Source organism: Hemibagrus wyckioides, linkage group LG01, assembly GCF_019097595.1.
Source record: "Hemibagrus wyckioides isolate EC202008001 linkage group LG01, SWU_Hwy_1.0, whole genome shotgun sequence".
Lineage (NCBI taxonomy): Eukaryota > Metazoa > Chordata > Actinopteri > Siluriformes > Bagridae > Hemibagrus > Hemibagrus wyckioides.
Window position 1 is genome coordinate 23,703,997 of NC_080710.1, and position 26,522 is coordinate 23,730,518.

General features: G+C 41.3%; 1 protein-coding gene across 1 annotated transcript; it reads left to right on the forward strand.

Moving 5' to 3' along the window:
- The first annotated feature begins 1,342 nt into the window (after positions 1 to 1,342).
- On the forward strand, positions 1,343 to 26,099 carry rheb (Ras homolog, mTORC1 binding). The gene is made up of 8 exons (XM_058392371.1): positions 1,343 to 1,620; positions 10,944 to 11,015; positions 15,720 to 15,787; positions 16,564 to 16,646; positions 18,557 to 18,613; positions 18,718 to 18,765; positions 22,799 to 22,880; positions 25,294 to 26,099. Exons 1-8 carry the CDS (start codon positions 1,569 to 1,571, stop codon positions 25,384 to 25,386), a joined length of 555 nt encoding a protein of 184 aa, XP_058248354.1. The 5' UTR covers positions 1,343 to 1,568; the 3' UTR covers positions 25,387 to 26,099.
- The last annotated feature ends 423 nt before the right edge of the window (positions 26,100 to 26,522 follow it).

The following is a 26,522-nucleotide window of genomic DNA, read 5'->3' on the forward strand; positions in this document are numbered from 1 at the left end:
GATGGGTGAGCGAATACTTTTGGCAATATAGTGTATATATATATATCCCGAACAGGCATAACACTATGAGCACTGAGAGGTGAAGTGAATAACACTGATTATCTCCTCATCATGGCACCTGTTAGTGGGTGGGATATATTATACAGCAAGTGAACATTTTGTCCTCAGAGTTGATGTGTTAGAAGCAGGAAAAATGGGCAAGCGTAAGGATTTGACCGAGTTTGACAAGGACCAAATTGTGATGGCTAGACCACTGGATCAGAGCATCTCCAAAACTGCAGCTTTTAGTGGTCAGTATCTATCAAAAGTGGTCCAAGGAAGGAACCGTGGTAAACCGGCGACAGGGTCATGGACGGCCAAGGCTCATTGATGCACGTGGGGAGTGAAGGCTAGTCTGTGTGATCCGATCCAACAGACAAGTTACTGTTGCTCAAATTGCTGAAGAAGTTAATGCTGGTTCTGATAGAAAGGTGTCAGAATACACAGTGCATGACGGGTCAGGGCTGTTTTGGCAGAAAAAGGGGGACCAACACAATATTAGGCAGGTGGCCATAATGTTATGCCTGGCCGGTGTGTATATATATATATATATATATATATATATATATATATATATATATATTATATATATATATAAGTCTATCTATCTATCTATCTATCTATCTATCTATCACCTGAAAAAGAAATAAATGTTAGACAACATCCACTAGATGGCAGCAGACACCAGTTCACATTCTAAACGACATCTTTTAAAGATTTATATATTAAATTATTGGTTTTGGTGTACTATACACTGCAGCATAAATAAATGTATTTTTTTCGACGTGCTTGATGTTATTTTGGGGGGTACAATAAGCTCAGTAAATAAACTCAGTAATAAACACACAAAAAAATGAATGCGAAATAAAAGCTTTGTACAATCCGCTATAACGTTATTCTACCAGTCTGTACACTAAAGGGTTAAAAACACTGTACTCAATGACCCTTTTACGGTGGACAGGATTCACGGTTAATTTTATATTATGTGGGATTTTTTTTTCACATTTTAATCTTTGCTATAAAATCAAATGTGAAAAAAGAAAAAAAAATACTCGATCCTAGTTTAATCAATAATAAAAATATATATTTTTAAAAAAAATAGATAAGTTACTCCCTGTGTACGTTTATTGATGTACAGACCACTGTAGTGTATCAATGACAACTCCGAGTAGCCAATGAATGAATCGTTAATGGAAACGAGGAGAGAACCTGCTCCAATCGTAATGCGAAGAAAGGGCTAAGTCCCGCCTCTCAGGGTTCGCCCAACCAATCACAGAACGGCATTCCTGAATAATTCACACTGGATTGCTTTGGGCAGTGACGCAGAGAGGGATACAGATGCTCGACTACTTTTCCCGTTAAATTGTTAGAAATTCGCGCAGTTTGGACGAACCGCACGTTTATTTCTTTATCGCGAGGCTTCGCATCGACGTGTCAGCTCGAGTAAATGTAAAAGCGTGTGCTGGTCAAGCGAAAGCGCTTCTTTATGTCGATTTTGGTGTGGTGTCGTTGATTAGGGGAAAATAAAGATGCCGCAGCCCAAATCTCGAAAAATCGCCGTGCTGGGTTACAGATCCGTGGGTAAGTGGAGACGAGCTCACTGCTGCTGCTGATGAGGGTCGGATATCCGGCCTGACTCTGACTCTGACTCTGCACCTGGGCTAGCTGGATGGGGAACGTGGCTAAGTGTCACTTATGTTTTGCTAACGTCGGCTTACGCACGGTTAAATCATGTCTGCAGTGTGTGTGTGTCTGTGTCATCTCATTGAAGAGTTCACTGCCTCCAGACAGAGCTAAAGAGATAAACAAACTTCTATATGTATATATCAAGCATTGAAATGATTTTTGATGTAATGGTTATAGCTACTATTAGGGATTATGGCTATTGTGGCTAGTTTTGCCTTAGTGTGTGTGTGTGTGTGTGTGTGTGAGAGAGAGAGAGGGAGGGAGGGAGAGAGAGAGAGAGAGAGAGTGAGAGAGAGAGAGAGAGAGAGAGAGAGAGTGAAGAAATGGTACATTCCTAAAATAACTTGGGATGCGATGATGCTCGTGACCTTGCGTGGAAATGTGTGTGTTTCATTCCTCTTCTTTTGTATGTTTATTTAATACGTAGAATATACCCAAAAAATAATAAGACAATAAAAGTAGCATGACGTAAATCTTCATTCATCACTCCTGCAGAAGGCATCAGGTGCAAGTAGTGCTAATGCTGCTTGTCAAGCAGGAGATGTTCTCGGATCTCTCGGTGTTGAACTGGTGTATAAAGGTGTGATCAGATCAGATTTTAGCCTACTGAATGCGTGAGATTTGCCCAGGGAGTGAGGAGCAGTGTTTCAGTGAGATTAAATAGATTCCGATCCTGCTCGAAAAGTTGTAAGGAGTCGCCAGGTGACGTCATTTGCATATTCATGACGTTGTCGCGCTCATTTGCATATCAAAACGAATGCAATTTTATCATTTATAGAGACAATGATATTCTTAAAGAAATGCGTACCTGGTGGTGGCGCTGTACTATTTGCAAACTAAAATTACTATCAAGAACACGCACTAATAATAAAGCACTCGATGATAGTTATTTGGGAAATAATCGTTGGCATGGTGGTGGTTAGCATGATTGCCTAGCGCCTCTGGGTCGCTGGGGTTCGATTCCCACCTCTGCAACCTGGTGCATGAGGTGGGAATCAAACCTTCTCTATAGGGGTTGTTCTCCTTCTGCTTTAGGGGTTGTACGCCGGTTTCCTCCCACACTCCAAAGACATGTTGTAGGATGATTGGCATGAGTGTAGATGTGATTCTACAATAGATTGGGGTTATCCCCAGGGATATGCTCCAGGCTCCCTGTGACCCTGTGTAGGTGTTACAGAGTTCAAAGAAGTGTCATGGTGGTGAGGTGGGTAGAATGACTGTGTCGCAGCTCCAGAGTCCTGGTTTTGGACGTTCTCACATTCTTCCCTGAATGGATTTCCATAAAGAGGCAGGGAGGTGGATTGGCTATGCTAGGTTGTCCTAGGTATAACCGAATGGCAGTGGACTGGTGTACTATCCAAGGTGAATTCTCCTGCTGTGTCCAGATGTGATTGATAGATAGATAGATAGATAGATAGATAGATAGATAGATACTTTATTCATCCCAAAGGGAAATTTACAGAAAAGGGATAGGGAGTGAATCAGCAAGCAAAAAAAATGGTCACAGTAAATAATGGGGATCAGTCATTGGAACATACAAGCACAGAAGTATAAATTGACTAAACCAAGATACACTATATTGCCAAAAGTATTCGCTCACCCATCCAAATAATCAGAATCAGGTGTTCCAATCACTTCCATGGCCACAGGTGTATAAAATCAAGCACCTAGGCATGCAGACTGTTTTTACAAACATTTGTGAAAGAATGGGTCGCTCTCAGGAGCTCAGTGAATTCCAGCGTGGAACTGTGATAGGATGCCACCTGTGCAACAAATCCAGTCGTGAAATTTCCTCGCTCCTAAATATTCCACAGTCAACTGTCAGCTGTATTATAAGAACGTGGAAGTGTTTGGGAACGACAGCAACTCAGCCACGAAGTGGTAGGCCACGTAAACTGACGGAGCGGGGTCAGCGGATGCTGAGGCGCATAGTGCGAAGAGGTCGCCAACTTTCTGCAGAGTCAATCGCTACAGACCTCCAAACTTCATGTGGCCTTCAGATTAGCTGAAGAACAGTGCGCAGAGAGCTTCATGGAATGGGTTTCCATGGCCGAGCAGCTGCATCCAAGCCATACATCACCAAGTGCAATGCAAAGCGTCGGATGCAGTGGTGTAAAGCACGCCGCCACTGGACTCTAGAGCAGTGGAGACGCGTTCTCTGGAGTGACCAATCGCGCTTCTCCATCTGGCAATCTGATGGACGAGTCTGGGTTTGGCGGTTGCCAGGAGAACGGTACTTGTCTGACTGCATTGTGCCAAGTGTAAAGTTTGGTGGAGGGGGGATTATGGTGTGGGGTTGTTTTTCAGGGGTTGGGCTTGGCCCCTTAGTTCCAGTGAAAGGAACTCTGAATGCTTCAGCATACCAAGACATTTTGGAGAATTCCATGCTCCCAACTTTGTGGGAACAGTTTGGAGCTGGCCCCTTCCTCTTCCAACATGACTGTGCTCCAGTGCACAAAGCAAGGTCCATAAAGACATGGATGACAGAGTCTGGTGTGGATGAACTTGACTGGCCTGCACAGAGTCCTGACCTCAACCCGATAGAACACCTTTGGGATGAATTAGAGCGGAGACTGAGAGCCAGGCCTTCTCGTCCAACATCAGTGTGTGACCTCACAAATGCACTTCTGGAAGAATGGTCAAAAATTCCCATAAACACACTCCTAAACCTTGTGGACAGCCTTCCCAGAAGAGTTGAAGCTGTTATAGCTGCAAAGGGTGGACCGACGTCATATTGAACCCTATGGATTAGGAATGGGATGTCACTTAAGTTCATATGTGAGTCAAGGCAGGTGAGCGAATACTTTTGGTAATATAGTGTATGTGATGTGAGCTGGAGAATCATATAAAGCGGAGGACCGGTACCAATGTCTGCTGAAAAAATCACAAGCTTTATTACCATGCTCCTTTTTTAAAATAGCACTGTTGAATCTGCGACATTGATATGTAGCTGTTATAGAAGCTTGATTTCGGTTCTCTGCAAGGTGCAGTTACTGTTGGCCTCTGCCATCCTGTAAAGTGGAACATTTTCATCCATATGCATTCAACAACACATTTAGAAAGTGTCACACTGCATCCTGGTCAGTATCCTAGTAACGCTGAGTGTAAGGTGGATAATAGCGTGCCATTCGCATACACATTCACACACTCCTTTACACCTGTGGCCAATTTAGAATAGTCAGTCCGGCTTCCAGCATATTTTTGGGAATTGAGAAGAAAGGGAAAAAACCCACAGGAAGAACCTATAAAACTCCACACAGACAGTAACACCAGCTCAGGGTCGAACTGAAGACAGTGGAGCTGGGAGTCTTGCCGAGTGTGGGGTTGTCTGGGAAAACCCTGCACATTGGGAAATGTTGACATTTTCTTAATATGGAAATACATATTTGGCTGACAGTCAATATCCAAGTCCAAAAGCTGAAGAAGTCATGACTAAAGTGAAAGTATTTAATACTTTATTTGTGCTAGATAACTGCTGGAATTCTGTAGTTTAGTATTTTACCTGGAGTTGCCTTATATGTTTCCTTGTTTGAATTTCTTTTCAGATTTTGTGCTTTATGAGCTCTGTCAAATTGTTTACGTCCACATAGACCCAACATAAAAAAAAATACTCAATTACCTTAATGAGCTTTACAAGCAATGTTCTGAGTTGCCAATCTCATATCCATATCAGGATTAACGGCTCAGTGGATCGATATACTATCAGTGCTTAACAGTAAGCCATGAATTAAATGTATTTACTTATAGCACTCTTTTTTTTTTTAATTCAGGGCTGTTGTTTAAAATACCATGACACTGTGAGATGACATCCATTGTCTATACCTGCTTTATTCCTAATTAGGGTCACGGGGGTCTGCTGGAGCCTCTCAGCACACATAGGGTGAAAGGCAGGGGTTCACCCTGGACAGGTCGCCACATATAGACAGACAATCCTATGGGCAATTTAGAATTACCAATCAACCTGATGTACGTGTTTTTGGACTGTGGGAGGAAACCGGAGTACACCCACGCAGGCACTGGGAGAACATGCAAACTCCACACAGAAAGGCCCCTGCCTGTTCGAACCCGGGACTTGAACCCAGGACCTTTTTGCTGTGAGGCAACAGTGCTAACCACTAAGCCACAGTGCTGCCCTGTGAGATTCCAGTCATAGTAAAATAAATAAATAAATAAATAAGGCACATACCTTTTGGTCAGTTCTGGGAATTCTGTGTCTTTGTCTGAAAGTATGTGGTCATCTAATAATCACACCCATTTGTGGCTCTTCCCTAAACTGTTGAGTCATAGTGTGAAATACACATTGCACAATTGTACAGAATGTCCTTTTATAGCTTTACAGTTTCCGTTTGACAAAGCAAGGTCCATGAAGACATGGTTTGCCAAGGTTGGTGTGGAAGAATTCCACAGAGCCCTGACCTGCACAGAACCTTGACCTCAACCGCTTTGGGATGAACTGGAAGACCGACTGCAACCCAGACCTCCTCACTCAACATCTGTGCCTGATCTCACCAATGCTCTTGTGGCTGAATGAACAACTCTACACAACTGTTCCAAAATCTAGTGGAAAGCCTTCTCAGAAGAGTGGACGTTATTATGACAGCATAGGGGAATTAAATCTGTAATGGGATGTTCAACGAGCTCACATGATTGTGATGGTCAGATGTCCACACACTTTTGACCTTATAGTGCCACAGTATCTGGCCGGTCATTCTTAATAACAATCTGAGCCCATCTTTGACTTTCACCTCAGTGTTTGTTAAATTGTTTGTTTGTTAAACTGGTTCCCAGCATGATTTTTGCAGGAAGAATATTATATAAGACTATAATATAGTCCATATATGTGAAACTATAAGGTGAATAAAAATGAAATATATTAAATATGACCTCAAATGTATGGCATTAAGTTGAGATGATTATTAGTTAAAGCTGAGAAGTCGGATATCGGCAGAGAAACCAATTTTTGGAATATAATCACTGTCATGTCTGATGGATTTTCCCACCACACACATTCAGAAGCATGTGCTTTCCTGCCAGTAGGTCCACCCTGTCCATATCATCTCCAACGTCAGTGGTCAGTTTTGTTTTTGTGTGAATATATTAATTCACCATGCACATGCTGTTTTAGGACCACCTAGCTTTTCTGATTTTTTTTCCACTTGCTCTTCTAAATGAATCATCTTTTGGCGCTGTAATATGGACTGCTGTCTGATCTCTTTTCAGGAATTCTATCAAGTTTGTACCAATCGATTGTTTTAGAGATTCTTGAAATTCAGGCAAGTTTCACTTGTTTTAGGAATCTCAGCATCGTTAGCTCCATGTGTGTTTATTTTATTGTGTGTTCTTTTGTGTAATCTCGCTCACACATCTGCTCTTTTTCCTGCACTGTGCATTCAGAGCTCTGTGATCCTCCCTACCCACTCTGTCGCTGTGCCTATTTATAGCTGGTACCATACTTTAATTTCCATGCGTCTTCATTAAAGCCAAGAGGGTTCGGGAAAGCTCCTGCAGACGTCTATATTCCTTGTTTATGTTGTGTAAAGCTATCTTGCAAAACCTTTCGGTCTCAGAAGGCGTTATATAAATGAAGCAACTGTAGTGTCATACAGAATTGTAGAGTATGATTCATACTTTCTATTAAAGGAGCAGTGTGTCATTTTTAAAGACCTTTTCTTCCTGCCAGGTGAATCACAATTGTGGAAAATGTTACCTATTTCCCATACCTGTCTTACATTTGGTGTCATCCTGCATTCTGCATCTTCTGAATTTCATTCCTCTTCAATGGCTGCTCTCCCACACACGAGGGAGGAAATGCCCTGGATCTGGTTTTCATTCGTCCTTGTCCAGCTACAGACATGACTGATACCCCACTTCACATCGCCAATCATCACCTGGTATTCTTCAGAATCACTCTCCCTGTCCTGCCTACACCCAACATCTCTCTCTAGCCCATCATAACTTCCACTCTATCTCTCCTTCCTCTGTAGCTTCCTGCACCCTTTTGTCTCTTCCTGACCCTGACTCCCTTTCCTCCCTACCCTTGAACTTGGTTACACACACTTCCATCTCTTTCCTCAACCATGGCTCTCCTCTGTCCTCTGTCTCCTCAATTCAATTTCAATTCAATTTATTTTTGTATAGCACTTTTAACAATGAACATTGTCTCAAAGCAGCTTTACAGAACATAAGAAACAAAAAACATAGTGCAAAAAGACAAAATCATCCCTAGTGAACAAGCCTGAGGCGACTGTGGCAAGCAAAAACTCCCTTAGATTGTATGAGGAAGAAACCTTGAGAGGAACCAGACTCAAAAGGGAACCCAGTTCTCCTAACTGTCTACTTGCCTTGTTTCTTGGCTATCGGATGTGCTGCACAGCAATCAGAGAGGATTAAGATCAGCATAGAGAAAGTGAAAGAAATTATTACTTGACATAGTTCTTGCATCTTCCCGCACACTCTTGTCCAAATTCTCCTCAGAAGTGACTTCTGCTTAGACTGCCTTCTACAAGGAAATTTCTGCAGAAGGTCCTCATAAGCTCCACATCTTCTCTTCAATACTTGACCCTCCAGCTCCCCCTGCTCTGTCCTCACTGACTGCAGAAGACGTTGCTGCTTCTATGACAAGGAGATTTAAAAGACCTACCAGACCTTCTCTTCTATCTCAATTACCTTTACATTACACATTCTCTTCTCTTTTACTGGCACATTTTTCCAAGTCATCTTGTCCTGGCATCTTACTACCTGGACACTGGGTCCAATCTCTTCCACAATACCTCCAGACCATCTTACAAGACCATGTACCAACTACCTTGAAGAAAGCTAGAGCTATTCCCATCCTAAAAAAACCTGCTCTGGAACCCTCAGACATCAGCAACTTTAGACCGGTATCACTTCCTTCTTTCTAAAATCCCTGAATGTGCTGTCACTAATCAACTGTCACTCCATCTCTCCAACCTCCAAGGTCCCAACCAGTCTGGCTTTCAAGTGGCACATTCCACAGAGGCTGCCCTTTTGGCTGTCGCTGAGACACTACATAATGCTAGATCATACTCGTCTTTCTTGACCTTTTAGTAGTGTTTGACACAGTGAACCACAAGACTCTTTTGTCCACCCTCATGAGTCTTGGAATTCGTGGAGCAGTATGGCAGTAGTCCCTACCTGGAAGGTCGTTCATATCAGGTGACTCTCTACTGGTGTCCCACATGGCTCAGTAATTGGTCCTCTTCTTTTCTCCCTCTATATTCGTTCTTTTGGAAATCCTCACATGGGTTCTTATACCACTGCCATGCTGTGACACTCAGATTATCTTCTCCCTCTCGCCTCCAGACGCCACTGCTTTAGCTCGGATTTCAGCATCTCTGGCAGACATCATCATGGCGGGCAGCTCATTAGCTGAAACATAATCACAAACTGAACTGTTGGTCATGCCAGGTGATTCATCTTCATGTCAGTATCTTGTGAGCTCCCTGGACAACTCGCTGATCTTCCCTTTGGCCACTGCGCACAATTTTCGGGGTAACCACAGACAATCAGCTGACCATTTCTTTACATGTTGCTAACTTGACATGCTCCTGTCAGTAACAATATCAGAAAGATTCAGCCATTTTTATCCACACAGGCCACTCAGGTGCTTGTTCAGCCTCTTGTCACTTTCTTTATGGACTACTGCAACTCGCTTCTGGCAGGTCTTCTTCTGAGTGCAGTCCAACTACATACGATCCAAAATGCAGCTACACGACTTGTTTTGAACCTTCTTAAGTTCAATTCCCACACCACTCCATTGCTGTACTCACTCCACCAGATTCTGGTAGCTGCCCACATCAGGTTTAAATCACTGATGCTTGCCTACAAAGCCAAAAACAGACCAGCACCCACTTACCTCAAAGCTCTCATCACTCACAGCAGTGTACTATGTTCACTCAGATCTTTAAGCTCTGCTCAACTAGTTCCACCATCTCTCAACAATTATCCCATCATTACAGCCACAATCATTCATTTGTCTTTCTTGTATTCGATATATTCTTCAAAAAAATATCATGACACCATTTTTCCATTCTGTTAGAATTCTCTTCACACTCTATAGAACATTGTGTCTTTCAGCTCTGAAATATCTGGAGGTCGATCGTGGTTACATAACCTGATAATAGATTCCAGCAGCATCCATTCAGGCGCAGTGTAAAAATTAGCTTCATCTCTCACTGAGCTGTGTGTTCCTGTGCGAGTAGTCACGTCGTCCTTTGGGCTTTTCCCTCTGAATGAGGGCTCGCATTTTACACATGCTGGCGGGATTGAGCGGTTGTTATAGCAACAGGCTGCGGTACATGGCTGCCCACGCGCTCGGACATCTCGTGCTGCTGCTACTCCAGTTCTACACTTCTCTACTACACACACACAGAGGTTGTCCTTGTTGATATCTGTACCTAAAATCAGAACCCCTGAACTCAGAAATATAACGTTTTAAACAGCTATAGAATATATGTGGTGTTTGTTATGACCGTATTTAACGGACATTTTTGTTTAAAACCTAGACACAAGACAGATAAAGTATGCTAATGTTATCATAATAAATAAGAAATGGCACATTGCTTTGGTGTAAGAGAAATAAAACATTTTGGGGGGGTGTTATTGAGGTGTTATATTTTCAAGGGGCAACAGTAACTCTGCTTTAAGTTAAATTGTCTTTATTTGTCACATACATTACTGCACCGTGAAATTCCTTGGGGTTTGGGGTCTGGGGTCAGAGCACAGGGTCAGCCATGGAGCAGGATGGACTGGGGGCCTTGCTCAAGGGCCTGACGGTGACAGCTTGGCGGTGCTGGGGCTTGAGCCCTGATCTTCCTTTCAACAACCCAGAGTCTTAACAACTTCAGCTACCACCACCCCATAACAGCATTTTCCCATTGTATTTTATTCCGTACATAGTAAATAAATATTTAAAGTCCACTTATCATAGATCTCCTGAAACGGGGAAAAATCTAAGGTGAATTGCGTCTTTTGGCCTATTAACGGCACGTTGAGTCTGTATGGAAAAATTACTAGGGAGTAATAAGAAGTGGGTCACTAATGCTGATGTCTTTAAGGAATGCTTGACATTTTATGTGTTGAGCTGTAAATAGTTTCTCTCTAGGCCATGTGTGAATGCAGTGTGCTGTAATAGATGCATGCGGTTAATATAATGCTGTCTATCATTCTCACATTTCTCTTTTTTTTTTTTATTGCAGGGAAGTCCTCTTTGACAATACAGTTTGTGGAAGGCCAGTTTGTGGACTCGTATGACCCGACTATAGAAAACAGTAAGTGCAATTCAATTAATCTAGCAGACTGAGATGGAGTCCGGGACAGAGAGAGGCCCTGTCAAGTAACTGCACTCTGCTTCATTGTGTGTGTGTGTGTGTGTGTGTGGCTATTAGTAGAATTAGACAATTAGACCTCATTTCTCTCCTTCAGCTGTATGATGTGATTGTGTGTGAGAATCTTTGGAGAGGCACCAGGTAGATTTCAGTTCTCTGTTCCTCAGTGAAAGCTGTAGTGTGAATGTGATGGCAGTGTGACACTCTGTTCAAAATCAGCACTTCCACTTCTCATTAGGGAGCAGAGAGGACGCTTACACAGCCGGCTCTTTGCATGCGATTCGGCAGCAGCGGTACAGCAAGGGCCTGCCAAAGCACTGTTCATTGCTGACACCTCGACTTTTAAGAGGCATCTCATATCTACCTATGCCACAGGCACCGTCTACTCAATGACATTTTTATCCAGCATAGAACAACCGAAACATACCAGACAGTGAAACCGAGAGCCTCCAGCTTTTTGTGCTGAGATACTTGATACGAGTAGTGCAGTTTCTTTAGGCTTCCTCCAAATGGAAAAATGTGAGTGGTAAAATCAGGCCATATTTAGCTACTGATTTATTTGTTTTATTAACACATCCTTTGCAAGTAAATCATACAAACCTTAGGAGCTTTTTGTTCAGACTTTCTCACAAGCTCTAAAAGATACTGGTAGGACCTATATCAGATTTGACACATTTTTCATTTCAAAGCTTTACCTATTTATTTATTTTTTTATTTACCATTAATGTCATGCTGACTGACTCATCATGGATCTTGTATGTCATTACAGGACAGAAACTGTCTTCAGACTAATGCTCAGCACCAGAACTTCACTCATGGTGATGTCAGTTACTTAAATGATGTCAGTATCAGATCAGTATCAGGTGTTGGTCAGTACTCAGAGCCTTTATATCTTAACAGAAATGGAAAAACACACACCGCTTGCACTTAGGAGACCATGGACTCAGTATAGATTGATGGAAATGAAACCTAGCTTTATAGGTAAATGTGCCAACTGTATGTGGTTGCATATTACGCACAAACCCCATAAAGAGAGCTCCATTTGGAAATATATAAGAAAAAAAAAACAGCTATCTTACTGAAGTGTTGGACCATTATTTCCCACCAGACCAGCTCAAATGGAACAGATTCTGCAAGTCTCTGGAAATGTATAGGAAGCATGACAGATATTCCTTTTGGTAATGATGTGCTGATGGCTTTAGAGAGTGACGTCCAAGTAGCGGTCATCCTGAACATTTATCATAAAAAAAGCCCAAGAATGACATAGACATGATGTGTAGAAATTATTGAATTGAATTGAATTATTATTAATTAATTCTGTCTGCCTTGTGAATAGCAGTAGCACTTCCTAATATTAGGAGAGGAAACCTTGAGAGGAACCAGACTGAGAAGGGAAACTAAACCTCATCTGTGTGATGCCAGATAGAAGCCTTTTTTATCGCTACACATACATTATAGCACAGTGGAATTCTTTTCTTTGCATGTCCAAGCTAAGGAAGTTGGGGGTCAGAGTGCAGGGGCAGCTATGATACAGTGCCCCTTGAGCACAGAGGGTTAAGGGCCTTGCACAGTTGCCCAGCAGTGGCAGCTTGGCGGTGCTGGGAATTGAACCCCGATCAACAACCCAGAACCTTTACCACTTGAGCTACCACCAGCCCAAAAGTGTGATTATAAATACTTTTCCTTCTATAACTGTGTACTGAAATGTCAAAAAAAGACTTGAAGTCTTGTTAAAATCTTGTTGAAGTTATCAACTAGTCACTGCTGGAGACTTGAGTGCAAAACCGTTTCGTGCCAGTTGCAGTTCGAAATCATTTTCATGGTTTTTAAGTTGAATCATCCACAGCAATCCCATTTATTTTTAGGCTGTCCATCAGTGAGGCCATCCTCAACAGCAGCGAGGGATGAGAACTCCATTCAGAAGTAGGGCATCAGGGTGGATTAGGCAGGTCCAGAAAGCAGAACAGGTTAGGATCACTGATCTCTCAAGAGTAGCATGTGGAGTTTAACAGAAGTCGAGCTGTAAGACAGCATGGGCAGTTTGAAAAGGTCTGGTTGGCTGACTGCACACCTCTCTGAGTTGGTGTGTGGGAATTGTGGAAAAATGATGGGATAATAATAATCATAATTTTGATTATTTGCATGTCTACCTTCTCCACTTTAGATTTGTGCCAAATTCATTTTTATCCGCCAATCATGGAAGCTTGCAATAGAAAACATGAGCAGGGCTGGGATTACGTTTTCCTTTTAATAATATTCTGTTTAATGATAGCTGTATGTGGTAGTCTGCAAAGATTAGTCAGTATGTCTCGTATCAATCCCAAACAACAAACTATCAGGCAAACTTCAGCTAGCTGTTCAGAGTCTCCTGTGGGTGTTCAGTTAGGTTCAGTCCAGATCACTGTGAAGGCGGTAGCATGTAAACAATACGTCAATAAATGAGTAATATATCTCAAATATGAACGTTATTTTTTGCAGAGTGTATGGCCGGGATCTTAGATGTATGTAGAATATTAGACTGCTGTGGAGTATGTCTTGCTGTAATTTAATCGGTTTCTCTGTGTGTTAGTGAAGCATGCAGGCTGCAGTTTTCGTAGCGAGGTTCAGCTCAGCTCGGAGACTCTCTGGTGCACAGAGGACACAGAAATCTCTGCTAGAAACTGTGTCACGCACACGAACAGCTTAACGTAACCTGAGCTTTTGTCTCCGAAGTCCGAACATCGAATTCTTTCTTTCTAATCGGCTCGGTGTAGCCTTTGGTGATGGAGGGAACAAGTTAAGAAAAAGGCCTATCACAGTTGTGTTAAAGGAGCAAAGTGTCATTTTTAGAGCCGTTTGCAGCTCATAAGGCAAATGCTGCTGGATTAATTACTCTTACTTTTCTACAAAATTGACCTTGGTGGAAAGTCTGTATGCATCCAAATTGCTTTTCAAGGAAAAGGGAGAAAACTGAGCTGCTCTGTTTTATGTGTGGGTGGAGCTTATTCTTAGACCAGAACTATGTAAACAACCCTGAAATGAAATAACGACACCAGTGTTTAGTGCATTCAATATATTAACTAAATACAATTGCAATGTGCGATTATAAAAATGACCACTTTTAAATATTGCAAATTGTACCTTTAATGTTGTGATATTATATATATTTTTTCATTCCCAGTCCCAGAAAGATCAGGTTTGGCACCACCCCCTGCCGCCAATCAACTACCGACTGCTGTATTTTCTACAGTATGTTCAACAAAATTGACGCAAATGCCCAGATACTGTAATTATCCAGTTGACCTGCATTAGGTGTGGTGTTAAAGTGGCTGAAATGACTCCAGCATACAAAAGGCACTTAAGTAATTTTACTAGGCCAGAGGTAAAAGATTTCTTATCCAGCACTGCCTCGTGAGACACTTCTGAAGATCATCTGAGTAATATTTGGCAGACCTCCATCTTGGCAATATTTGGCATGTCTTTAAAGATTGTCCATTAAAAATGTTTAAAACACAATCTCAAATTAAATATTATCTTGTTATTATTTCAAGTCCCTGGTCAAATTTTGCATGATTCTTGTTTTCTGTAATCATGAAGGTGTAGTTGTTTTTTGCCCACCTCTGGCAAGCATTTAGATGGGAAAATTATTTACCGGTAATATCCGTGTGTAAATTGAATCTTAGTGGTTCTAAAGATTTCCAGCCCTAACGTGTGGCTGGTGCTCTTTGGCAAACATCGGATGGAAACGCACCTAGTGTGAAGCAGTTAATTGTCCTTTAGCTAGATGTGATTATCTTTTCCATGCCCTCAAGCCGTGAAACACTCTCCCTGCTCATTCCTCGCTTATTTGGACGACAGTGTGACTTTATTATTGCTGACGAATGACCTCCTCCTCTCCTCTCCTACCTTGGTGATTTTACTTGCTTGTTTGACTTTGGAAGAGGAGGAGGAGAAGAAGAAGAAGAAGGAGGAGGGTGGTAGGAGAGGCACTGTGCTCTCAATGCGTCTGAATGCTTGAGTAATAGTGCTAGGCGTGCCGGCTCCACGCTGAGCTATTTTCTTTCTCGGCTCGGCGGCTCCCCATGTCCCCGGGGATCTTCCACGTCCTCAAATTGCTGTGTGTGACTGTGTCTTAGATTTTTAGCCCCATGAGATCTCGGCCACACAGTTTCAAGGCTGCAGTGAGGTGCTGCTGATGTATTAGCTGTACTCCTTGGCTTACAAATACCTCAATGTTAGTGTGTATCAATGCCAATCTTGTATTTAGCTCGGTCTCACATCCATTTTGTGAAATCTAGGTTTCTGTACTACGGCATCATCTTCGACTTAAGACCGACGTCCTAAAAAATTAGCATCACCGTCTGTCTGCCTCCGATTCTAGGTTTCTGTGGCAGCTGCAGTGATGAAGAACGACACGACTGTGTTGTGAGTTTAGACGCCAGTTACAGAGAGCTTATAAAGGAAGTGAATGTTTTGAAAAGCCGCTGGTCTGGTACTGTTCTCTGTTCCCTGCTACCACACCACCCTCCCACCCCCATTTGTCCTTGTATCGATTCTCCACGGAGTAGAAGCTGAGGACTGCAGCATGTATAAACCTCTCATTCACTCACACGCACTTTTTTTCCCCCGGCTTCCTTTAACGTTATTGTTTTTTTCTTTCCCTTGCAGCGTTTACTAAAATGATCACAGTCAATGGCCAAGAGTATCATCTGCAGCTGGTCGACACAGCAGGGCAGGTAGAACACACACACACATACATATATATAAATAGATATACACTCACACCTACACACACATACCATTAGGCGTGGTTGAGCTGGAATAGAAGTAGCACAAGTGAGCGAGTCACACTGCTGTTATTAAGCTCTGATAGCAAGTGCACTCTGTGACTCCTGCATTCAGACTGAATGCTTCAGCTGATTATCCATGATGCACAGCTTCATTTAAAATCAGGAGTTCATTATGATTTTTATTTTTTATTTGCCCTTTCAGAATTTGAAGTGAATTTGCAGTTCTCTGTGATCAGATGATGCCAAATTGCACATCGGTCCAGTTTACGCTTTCTGAATGCCTTGCTGAATGATTAGGGTGTCCAGATACGTTTGATTTGCTAACTCAAATCACACACACACACACACATTGTAGAGACAATCAGTGACGCAGGCAGTAGCCAGTGACGGAGCTGGGAAGAAAATGGCTTGATGTGTACAAGCTCTGTGCATATGCAGTGCACTGCAAAGAGGGAGGATGGAGCGTCTGAATCCTGTCCTCCATCTTGTACAATGATGTCTGTGTTTTCTCAACCACATCTTTATCCAGGCTTTTGCTTCTTACACCAGTTGTATTAGTAAGATACAGAGGATTTATGTTGAAAGATTGTTATATAGTGTTAGGTTATAAAGAGATATAACCTTTTGTTATAATTTTATAAATCATTCGGTTTATATGATGGCTTTATATGATAGCTGTTCTTGTCCTTTTTCATTTGTCTTAATTTTGTTTTCCTCCACAGGATGAGTACTCCATTTTTCCTCAGACCTATTCCATAGACATCAACGGTTACATTTTGGTGTACTCTGTTACGTCAAATAAAAGGTAGGTTGACATGTTATTGATTTTTAGACCTTAACTGCTGTGTAAAATGAAACATGTACAGTTTAGTGAAGCTGTCAAATCCTGACCCTGTATGTGAACGTTAATTTCTTTTACCTGATTAGTATTTTCTTTTCAGTATTTTATCCCTCTATTTCTTTTTAAGCAGTGGCTTATTGAATGGACTACATGGGTGGACAAATCGATAGCCACATCACTAGTGCAGGGGATAGGCAGATTCTGTGTCTGGTTTATTTTACTGTTAGGATTTTTCTTTTAACTCCTTGTTGCCCGGAGGTTCAGTAGGAAGAAGAAGGAAGAAGGTTCAGTATGCTGCAGATAGAAGTCACAAGCGCCTCATTTCTTCAGTCTTCAGACAGCCAGGAGAGAAATTCTTTCACAAAAAATAACTTTTCTTTTGATGTTTATTTAATCATAACCCATTCCAGTTGCTCCATATATTTCCATTCATGTATTCTTCTCCATGTATTATTCTCCATATAGTTCTATTCATGTATTATTCTCATGTTTCAAGACCAACGTGGAAATTGGCAAAAAAATATAGAGTGCAGTGCAAAAACCTCCTATATGACACCGACGCTGGTAGTCTTGCATTTGTTGAGTCAAATACTATGTTAATTGCTGCTTTTTACCTAGTTAATACAGCTTAAGGTAATTAAAATGTGATAACCCATACATTAGAGATTGCCTGGAGGGATAGCTAAGGTGTTTATAATCTGTCCACTCTTGGGCTACTCAAGACATTATGCTATAGGAAGAAGGACATGGATATGTTTTTAAGATTAAGTAGAAGTGTATTGCTGCACAGATGTCTTGCCTCTCCGTCTTTCTCTATCCCTCTTTCACCTCCTCTTTGCTCTTATTTCAATCACCCTCTCCTGTATCCACCCTTCATTATCACCACTAATAGAGAATCAAACTTTCTCAAGACACTGATTTAATCAAAGCACTTAGTGAAGCCTCAGTGAATAGCTTTCCCAGTCAGACTCTTTCAGGCTTCTCAAACCTAGCTCCCAAACTCGATGATAAAATGTAATAAAACAAGCTCGGATCAGCACCGCCAACCACCTGAGTAGCAACAGCACTATTTCCAGTGGGCACCAGATGAAGATGTCACTTCCTGCTGGGCTTCTCATCCAGTGGCTAGCGGAGGTATTGGAGTACGAAATTAGTTGTCCGTAGCTGAATCACAAAATGGTCTGGGTGACAGTACTGAAAGATACAGGACACAGTCATCACAACTTCACACAAGCTTCTTTAAACTGGTTCTCTAGCTCTGAAGAGATTTCTTCCAATGCCACATGTTTGGAAAAGACTTCTAGTCTCTGGCACGACTGCATTCCACATAAAACTGTCACATATCCCAGTCCCCTAGGCTTTATAGTGAAGTCAAAATTCTCTCTGGAGGAAACGTTTACAGCACGCTGTTATATGAGCATCTGAACTCTATTAAAGAAGCGAAACGTCAAACTAAATGGAGATCTCTGTGGAATTATTTTTAATGGGAGCGAATGGGATTGCAGACATTTTGCCATTTACTACACATTAATCGCTTGAATGACCCCCACTGAATCATATAAGCCTCCCGCCTTCTGCTTGAGCTTATTGTGGGATTTACAATATGATGTTTATATAGATTGACCAACACTAAATAACATACACTTTTTCAGATGTGCTCGATTTTATTGATGCCAGTTAGACATAATAAGCTCAATTTCTTGCATATTAGTGCAGATTGGCATGCACCAAATAGAGAATTGGACCACCCCCCCATTGTGCCATTAAACATGCAAGGGATTATTTTGTATTGTTCAATAATATTGAAGCATTAAATGTTTGGAAGGAATTTTCACTAGCTGCTCTTACTAAATCGTTTTTTCTTTCTCTTGCAGTTTCGAAGTAGTAAAAGTTATTCATGAAAAATTGCTGGATATGGTGGGGAAAGTACAGTAAGTATATTTTGCACATCTTTAAAGGGACATTTTGACAACATGGAGACTGATTAGTGCTTTTTTTCCAACTGAGGTCATGCCATTTTCTGTCTGTTACACAGAGTACCAATAATGCTGGTGGGAAATAAAAAAGATCTCCACATGGAGCGGTAAGTGATGCATGTGAAACATGAGAGAGGATAAACCGTTATTCTTTAGGAGATATTCTCCTCACTGCCAGCTCAAATGGCCTTCTCTAAAGAACCTGTGACATGTTCTCACGTGATGAGTGGACACTAAGCTTGTCTAATACACAATACGCGTAGTAAAGTAACTGCAATCTGGTGGCAAAAACGATGAGCTGCAATCATGAATGCATGTGATGAGCTGCAACTCGCGCAACCCCGTGAGAGCAAGCTTGTTTTCCCAGATCACCCTCGCATCACTCCAGTCCTCCAGCTTAGCGATTCAGTTTGTCATCAGCACACAGAGCCATATAGGAGGGGTAGAGATGTGAGCAGCAGAGAACAAGGAGGATAAATGGGTCAATCTAAGTCACGTCGTCAGCTCTCAGAACACACACTGTGATGGTACGCAATCAGATGAGAAAAGGTTTGCAGCGGTCCATCTATTAGAGAATAAGACTTTTGCAGACCTTTGTGTACAGTAGAACCTTACTACAGAAAGGGTTATTGTCATGCTTCAGGGGACATACTATTGAACATTCCATAGAGCTGAACTACAACAGAGACACAAACAGGAAATAGAATTGATGGTGCTTTGGCCAGGCATGCTTTTCCACAGGATATGAAAGCATGGGTGAAAATTTCCCCCACATTAAAGAATACAGGGTGTGCTTTACCAAGTTGAGTCATCCAAATTTTTTCCTCTCCATTTATGCTCTTATGAAAATCACACAGCTCGTTTCAATAAAGCCCCACATGCTGGTTTGCCCTGAGCACAACTGCCTGTGATTCCTATTCTAGCGAAGCCTGTGATAGTCTGTTGTAAAGGCTAATTTACATTCTGCACCAGTGCTTCGAATTTCTTTTTCTCACGCACACAGTGCTTGCGGTGCTTACAGTAGAGGTGTGTAAAGCTGTTACTGTAACCTAGAGATCTGTAAGAATGGTTTATTTAGGAGAAAATAGTTCTTACTATGGTGTAGCAGCAACACCCTAGAGACATAATATCCTGGCTCTCAGTATTTGTAGCCATCCTTTTACCTAACATCAATGCAGGGCTCCGTACATTTACAGCTGATGTGTAAAAAAAAAAAAATTGTGATGTGCAAAAGGGTTTGTTTGGTGAAATGGGTTCAAAAACAAATTTCAAGTTATTTTGGCATAAAGAGATCAGAGGCGGTTAGAAAGAGAGAGAGGCCTATTTAGATCATTTTGCATAATGCCTGGGGTTTCTTACCGCAGTTCAAGGCAGCATGCTGTGAAAGGCACTTTTAAGTTGAATGTAGGGTATGAAAATGTCTGCTCACTTGACATTCATAGAAATATAAAAGCTATACTTTAAAATTCAAACGATATGAATAAGTATGTAATGTTTAGGTTCTTGCACTAGAGTAGGAAGTAAAAGGCTTGGAGAGCTGACAATGCTTTGCTTCCCTTTGTGCACATGGATACAGTTCAGCATGAGTGAACAGGACAGAGTGGTTTATCTGTTTAAATAGGTCTCTCAGGATGCTGTAAATGGACTGAGAAACACCGTCACACTACTGGCTTGGAGCAAAGATGCCCAAAGTTTGTAGTGTCACACCAGATAAAGTGTTGCTCTGAGGGGACACTCATGTCTTTATAACCTTGGATAGAAAAGCCCTCCTTCTATCGTTTTTTCATTATGTTATACATACAATGGAATAATGTTGAGCTTATCCTGATTAACTCTGATCTTGTAGTCCATCGCTTGATTTTCTTTTCTTTTTTTCTTTTTTTTTTATTTGTATACTTCAGGTTACATCAACCAGGCATAACATTATGACCACCTGACTAATATTGCGTTGGTCCCCCTTTTGCTGCCAAAACAGGGGAGCTGTCATGCACATGTGTATTCTGACACCTTTCTATCAGAACCAGCATTAACTTCTTCAGCAATTTGAGCAACAGTAGCTCGTCTGTTGGATCGGATCACACGGGCCAGCCTTCACTCCCCACGTACATCAATGAGCCTTGGCCGCCCATGACCCTGTCACCGGTTCACCACTGTTCCTTCCTTGGACCACTTTTGATAGATACTGACCACTGCAGACCGGGAACACCCCACAAGAGCTGCGGTTTTGGAGATGCTCTGATCCAGTGGTCTAGCCATCACAATCTGGCCCTTGTCAAACTCGCTCAAATCTTTACACTTGCCCATTTTTCCTGCTTCTAACACATCAACTTTGAGGACAAAATGTTCACTTGCTGCCTAATATATCCCACCCACTAACAGGTGCCGTGATGAGGAGATAATCAGTGTTATTCACTTCACCTGTCACTGCTTGTAATGTTATGCCTGATCTGTTTATTTCTTAAATGTACTAGAAATGGTGTACAGCAGAAAAGGTTATGGTAATATGCTGCTGATTAGTGAACTCAGTCCATCTGCAGGTCAGCAGTAGTGTAAATCTTTGTGTGTGTGTGTGTGAAGTCTAGAAGCCGTAGAGGATCAATACTTCCATTAGAGTTCTGTCAATAGGCATAGGCACTCTCCCATACTGACTGGTACATTCAGCTTTATCTGCTCTCCAATCTGCAGACCAGCCTCCCAGCTGAGGAAGTGTAGGAACATGAACAGTAGCCACTTCTACACTCACAGCAATAGCAGAGATGTTGAAAAACATACATTATATTGCCAAAAGTTTTGGGACACCCCTCCAAATCAATGAATTCAGGGGTTAGGCTCGGCCCCTTAGTTCCAGTGAAAGGAACTCTTAATGCATACCAAGACATTTTGGACAATTTCATGCTCCCAATTTTGTGGGAACAGTTTGGGGATGACTCCTTCCTGTTCCAACATGACTGTACACCAGTGCACAAAGCAAGGTCCATAAAGACATGGATGAGTGAGTTTGGTGTGGAGGAACTTGACTCACCTGCACAGAGTCCTGATCTCAACCTGATAGAACACTTTTGGGATGAATTAGAGCAGAGACTGTGAGCTGGGCCTTCTCATCCAACATCAGTGCCTGACCTCACAAATGCAATTCTAGTGGACTGGTCAAAAATTCCCATAAACACATTCCTAAACCTTGTGGAAAGCCTTCCCAGAAGAGTTGAAACTGTTATAGCTGCAAACGGCTGGCCAACTCTGTATTAGATTCATGCACATGTAAATGCAGATGTCCGAAAACTTTTGGCAATATAGTGTAGCTTCTTATTTCATTATTAATATATTACATTTTACTATGATAAAATAGTCCCTTTTGTGGAATACACATGCAGGTTGCTGGGTATGTAGTAAATCGCATAACGATCACATTTAACCCAATGTAGATAAAATAAAAATAGATGGAAATGCTTAAACCCATTTGACAGTGCTGATCAGTCTGATCTCAGAACTGCCTGACCATAATTAGTATTCTGATGAGCAGGCTTGATTTAACATCTTTTACAGGATCTCATTAGTAGGAATCAACAATTTAGGTTCCCTGTGGCTTTACAGCTCCTTGACGCCTACTGATTAATTTAGAAGAATGCCTTTTTCTTTTTTAGAGAAAGTCGGTATAAAAACATGTATATTTGCGTCATTTATCAGTACATATGCTGTAAGAGAAAACTGATCTGTTCTACAACTCTGCATTATGCTTAGATATTACAGAGCTTTATTGTTAATCAACCATGTACAAGTTTTATATAGTTCAACAAAATGGCTTATTCCAGTGTGCCATAAGACTAAGACCAGTGTGCCAAGACTTCTAGCTAATTTTACAATCAACTACTACAAATTTTTGGACAGAGCCTGACCAGAAAAGCTTGCATCATGTTGGCTCATTTATTGTGTTTAATATTGCTTGATATCCAAACTCAAAATGTTCTTTTAAAAATCTGATTCCAGGAACTAGTTTCCAATCCATCTTTCTCCAGAAAGCTTAAGCACACATTCACGGAAATGTCTGTAGCCTGATTACAACCTTCACAAGAAGCTTGTGGCCAGAAAAGTGTTCAATAAGTATCACAATCTCTTAACATTATATACACTTTTCTCCTTTAGTGTCATCAGCTGTGAAGAAGGCAAAGCGTTGGCAGAATCATGGAATGCAGCGTTCATGGAGTCCTCTGCAAAAGAGAACCAGGTAACAAGCTATCCTCAGCACACATATGCTCTATATTACATTGTCGTTCAGTGATGTAGTGCTTTTCTCAGATACTGCGGTCTCTGGCAGGACTCAAGTTCTTTTAATGATCTTTAGAAGACATTCAGCTTAAAGTTGAACTCAGTTTCAACTTCATCTTTTACTGTTGACTCAAAAGACACACACTCCCCTGCTGAGCACATAGCTCTACCGGACCGAGTTCAGCAAATGGAGGCAAGAACTCCTGATTTTTCTGATTCTCAACCAGAGTGAGTTTATTCCTCTGTGCTTAACGGCTGCATCAGCCCTTCCTGTGGTATGTGACTCTCGGGCATATGAGCTATCTGAGTCAGTTTGTAGGGCAAGGATTGGTTGCGACACAGTTGCCATGGCAATGAGGTCATGTGTTGGCATTATGAGATGCACTGCGGAGGGAGAACGAGTACCTGGAGTGGAGAGTATGGACGTATGGATGAGATTATGATCTACGGATGAGAGTATGGATGGTCATGTGACTGAGTGCTCAGGTTTCTCGTATTATTTTACTATCAGAGTCTGTGTGGTTTAATAAGCATGGCATGGTTGTCTGAACATATTTCACTGGTCAAATACTATTCAGAATTACATTGTATACGCAAAGCCATAATAATAATAATTGATACTCTTTTTCTTTAGCTGACATTGTTTTTTTTGTCTGTTTGTTTTTGATGTAGTCAAATTAGTTCTGTATAAATAAATCACATTTGTTTTATATTCCTAATACTGATACAAGATGACATTACCATGACGTTTTGGGATCTCACTTTTTTTTTTGTGTCTAAATTTCAAATAGTGTTTTATTTATAAAGCCTTATTTAGGTTCTGTAACTTCACCGTTTTTGTTAGTGCACATATCATTTAAAATAATAAAGAAGATTGTGCGTGAAGATGAGTTGAAGATGGCAGATTGTTTCCCTTCACTGGAACTAACAGGCCCAAACCTGTTCCAGCATGACATGGTTTTCCATGGTTGTTGTGGAAGAGCTCAAGGGTCCTGACCACAACCCTGACCTCAACCCACTCTGAAAACCTTTGAGATGAACTGGAACACTTTACTGCACCCAGACCTCTTCATCCAACATCAGCACCAATCTCACTAATGTTCATATGGCTGAATGAACACAAATCCCCACAGCCACGCTCTAAAATCTCTAGTGGGAAGCTTTCCTAGAAGATCAAATCGATTCAATATTAATGAGCATGCTTTCAGAACTGGATGTTCAACAAGCATGTGGGTATGATGGTCATATGTATCTTGGTCATATAGTGTATAATTTAGGGAGAAAAAACAATTATGTTGCCGTTCCTTGTTGATTGAAAGTATGTGGTCTAAGTGCCTAGTTTAATGCTACTGCTATGATTTGCTGTGTTTGTGGTTAGTATAATTAATATCCATTAATATCTGCACTTAAAGGGATTTGCCAGCCCTGCAGTTCAGATATTATACACGTAATATCCTGTGCTTTTGACGAGTCTTAGAACTTAACACTGTTGAGCTATGTTAAAAGAAAAGAAAATTAGTTTGGACTTTTTTTCATTATGACAGTTCCCCTGACATCTTTCCAGTTGCATAAGAGTGACAGTGCCTTAATCTCAGTTTGCCCTTTGGCCCTGTGGCATTACAAAAGCTCAAACATATAAGCAGAGGCGGTCATCTGTAGTGCTCTCCTCCTGTCCACACGGGCATCATTCTGAGCTGCAGCATCTCCCTGGAGATCCACTAACTCCACAGAGGCAGACAGTGTGGAAGCTCCTAATTGAATATCAGATCCCCAGTTTCCATCCAACTCCAAGATGAGGACACGGCTACTTTCTCTCCGAGCCGGCTGTCCACAAGACAGACCAAAAAAAAAACCACTAGTTTTATTTTTGGCCTATTTAATAAAGATAATTGGTTCCCTTTTAAGATACCTAAAATCTCCCTTTGCAGGGATGATTAGTAATTGAAGGCCATAGACTGTAAGATATTTTTATTGAGATTGCCTCGGGGAGAAAGGTCTAACATGAGTGACATGGAAGAGATAAATTAATATGCCTTTAATTAGAATTTTCTATCTATAATGAAACTACATCATAAATGGTTTTGTTAAAGTTATGTTTGATTGTGTTTGATGACATATTTTGGATGAAAGAAGATTGAATGAAGATCTTGGACGTTTTTATGAATTTTTTTGACCTGTATTGCCTCTAGCCTGCTTGGAGTGAAACAGAAGTGGTCCTGCTCTCCAGTCACATGGCGCATCACATTTTGTGTCCATTAAAAAATATCTAATGATGTAGTGCAATCATATATAGTATAATCTTATTTATTCATTATCTTTAGTTAAATCCTAAAGACATGACTAACCGCTTCTCTCTCGGTCCCTCTCGTCAGACTGCAGTAGAGGTGTTCAAGAGGATAATCCTGGAAGCCGAGAAGATAGATGGGGGAGCCCCTCCGGGCCGGACACCCTGCTCGCTGATGTAGATTCGCACTCCCTGCCTGTCCTGACCACTGGAGGACACACACGGACCTTTCTGGAGAACGCTTTCTATCAGTCCTTTAGTTAAGGGAACACTTGAATTTTTGGCTTGGGTCAGGGCGAGGTGTCAGGGTTCAGCTTGAGGGTTTGGATTGGGTTTAACAGTTAGAGTTAAGCACAGCTAATGATAAATGTTCACCAGAAAAGTCTGTTTGGAGTCCACTACCCCACCCGAACTCCCCACAACCCCCACCTCCTTACCACAACACTGGACACTGGGAAATCCCTCTACTTGAAGTGGCTAACTGCCTGTTTTCCTCCATCAAAATGTTGACTTTTCTTTTTAACCTTCTTTTTTATACTTCATTTCATTTTAATTTTTGTTGTCTATTTTTTTTTTTTAATATTCTTTTGGAAAATACACTGACTCCTCAGCTGCACTCCTCTCTTCATCTCTCTCTTTCTCTCTCCCTCCAGCCATCCCTTCTTCTCCACTACAAGCAAACCCCTATGAAATACTGAGCCTTACTTTCTCACCGCTCATCTCCCCTCATCTCTTTTCTACCCTTCTCTTTACTCCCAAATCATTATCAATTTGTATATTGTATTTCTTAAACAGTAATAATGGCCAATAAAGTTTCCAGCATTCATTCTCCTATGTAATGAATGATGTTTAACTTTTTTTGATTGTAATCATTAAATGCAGCATTTTGTTTCACTACATCTCGAGTTCTTTCCTCTGCTGGTCTTTCATAAACAATTTTACAGATTTTAATCAGTAAAATTAAAATCTAATGCAGATGTACTGTTATAATCTAATAGCATGGTATATATACTATAGATATACATTTTTCAGTGTTCTGATAGTAGACTGAGATGGGGGGGTGTAATAAGCAATAACATATTTGAGTATGTAAGGTGCTAAAGTGACTGTGGTGTTAGGAAGGTGTAGGAATCATCTGAAGATGCACAGTATTTAGCGTCGACATTTACATGAAACACTCAGTGACTAAAACCCAATTTGGGGATGTTCCGATATTTTCGGTTAGATTGATTTAATAAGATTTCCATTTTGAAAAATCACCACCACCAATAAATGTCTGAATACTGCTGGAGCAAAAACCTCTGCCCTGGAACCTGA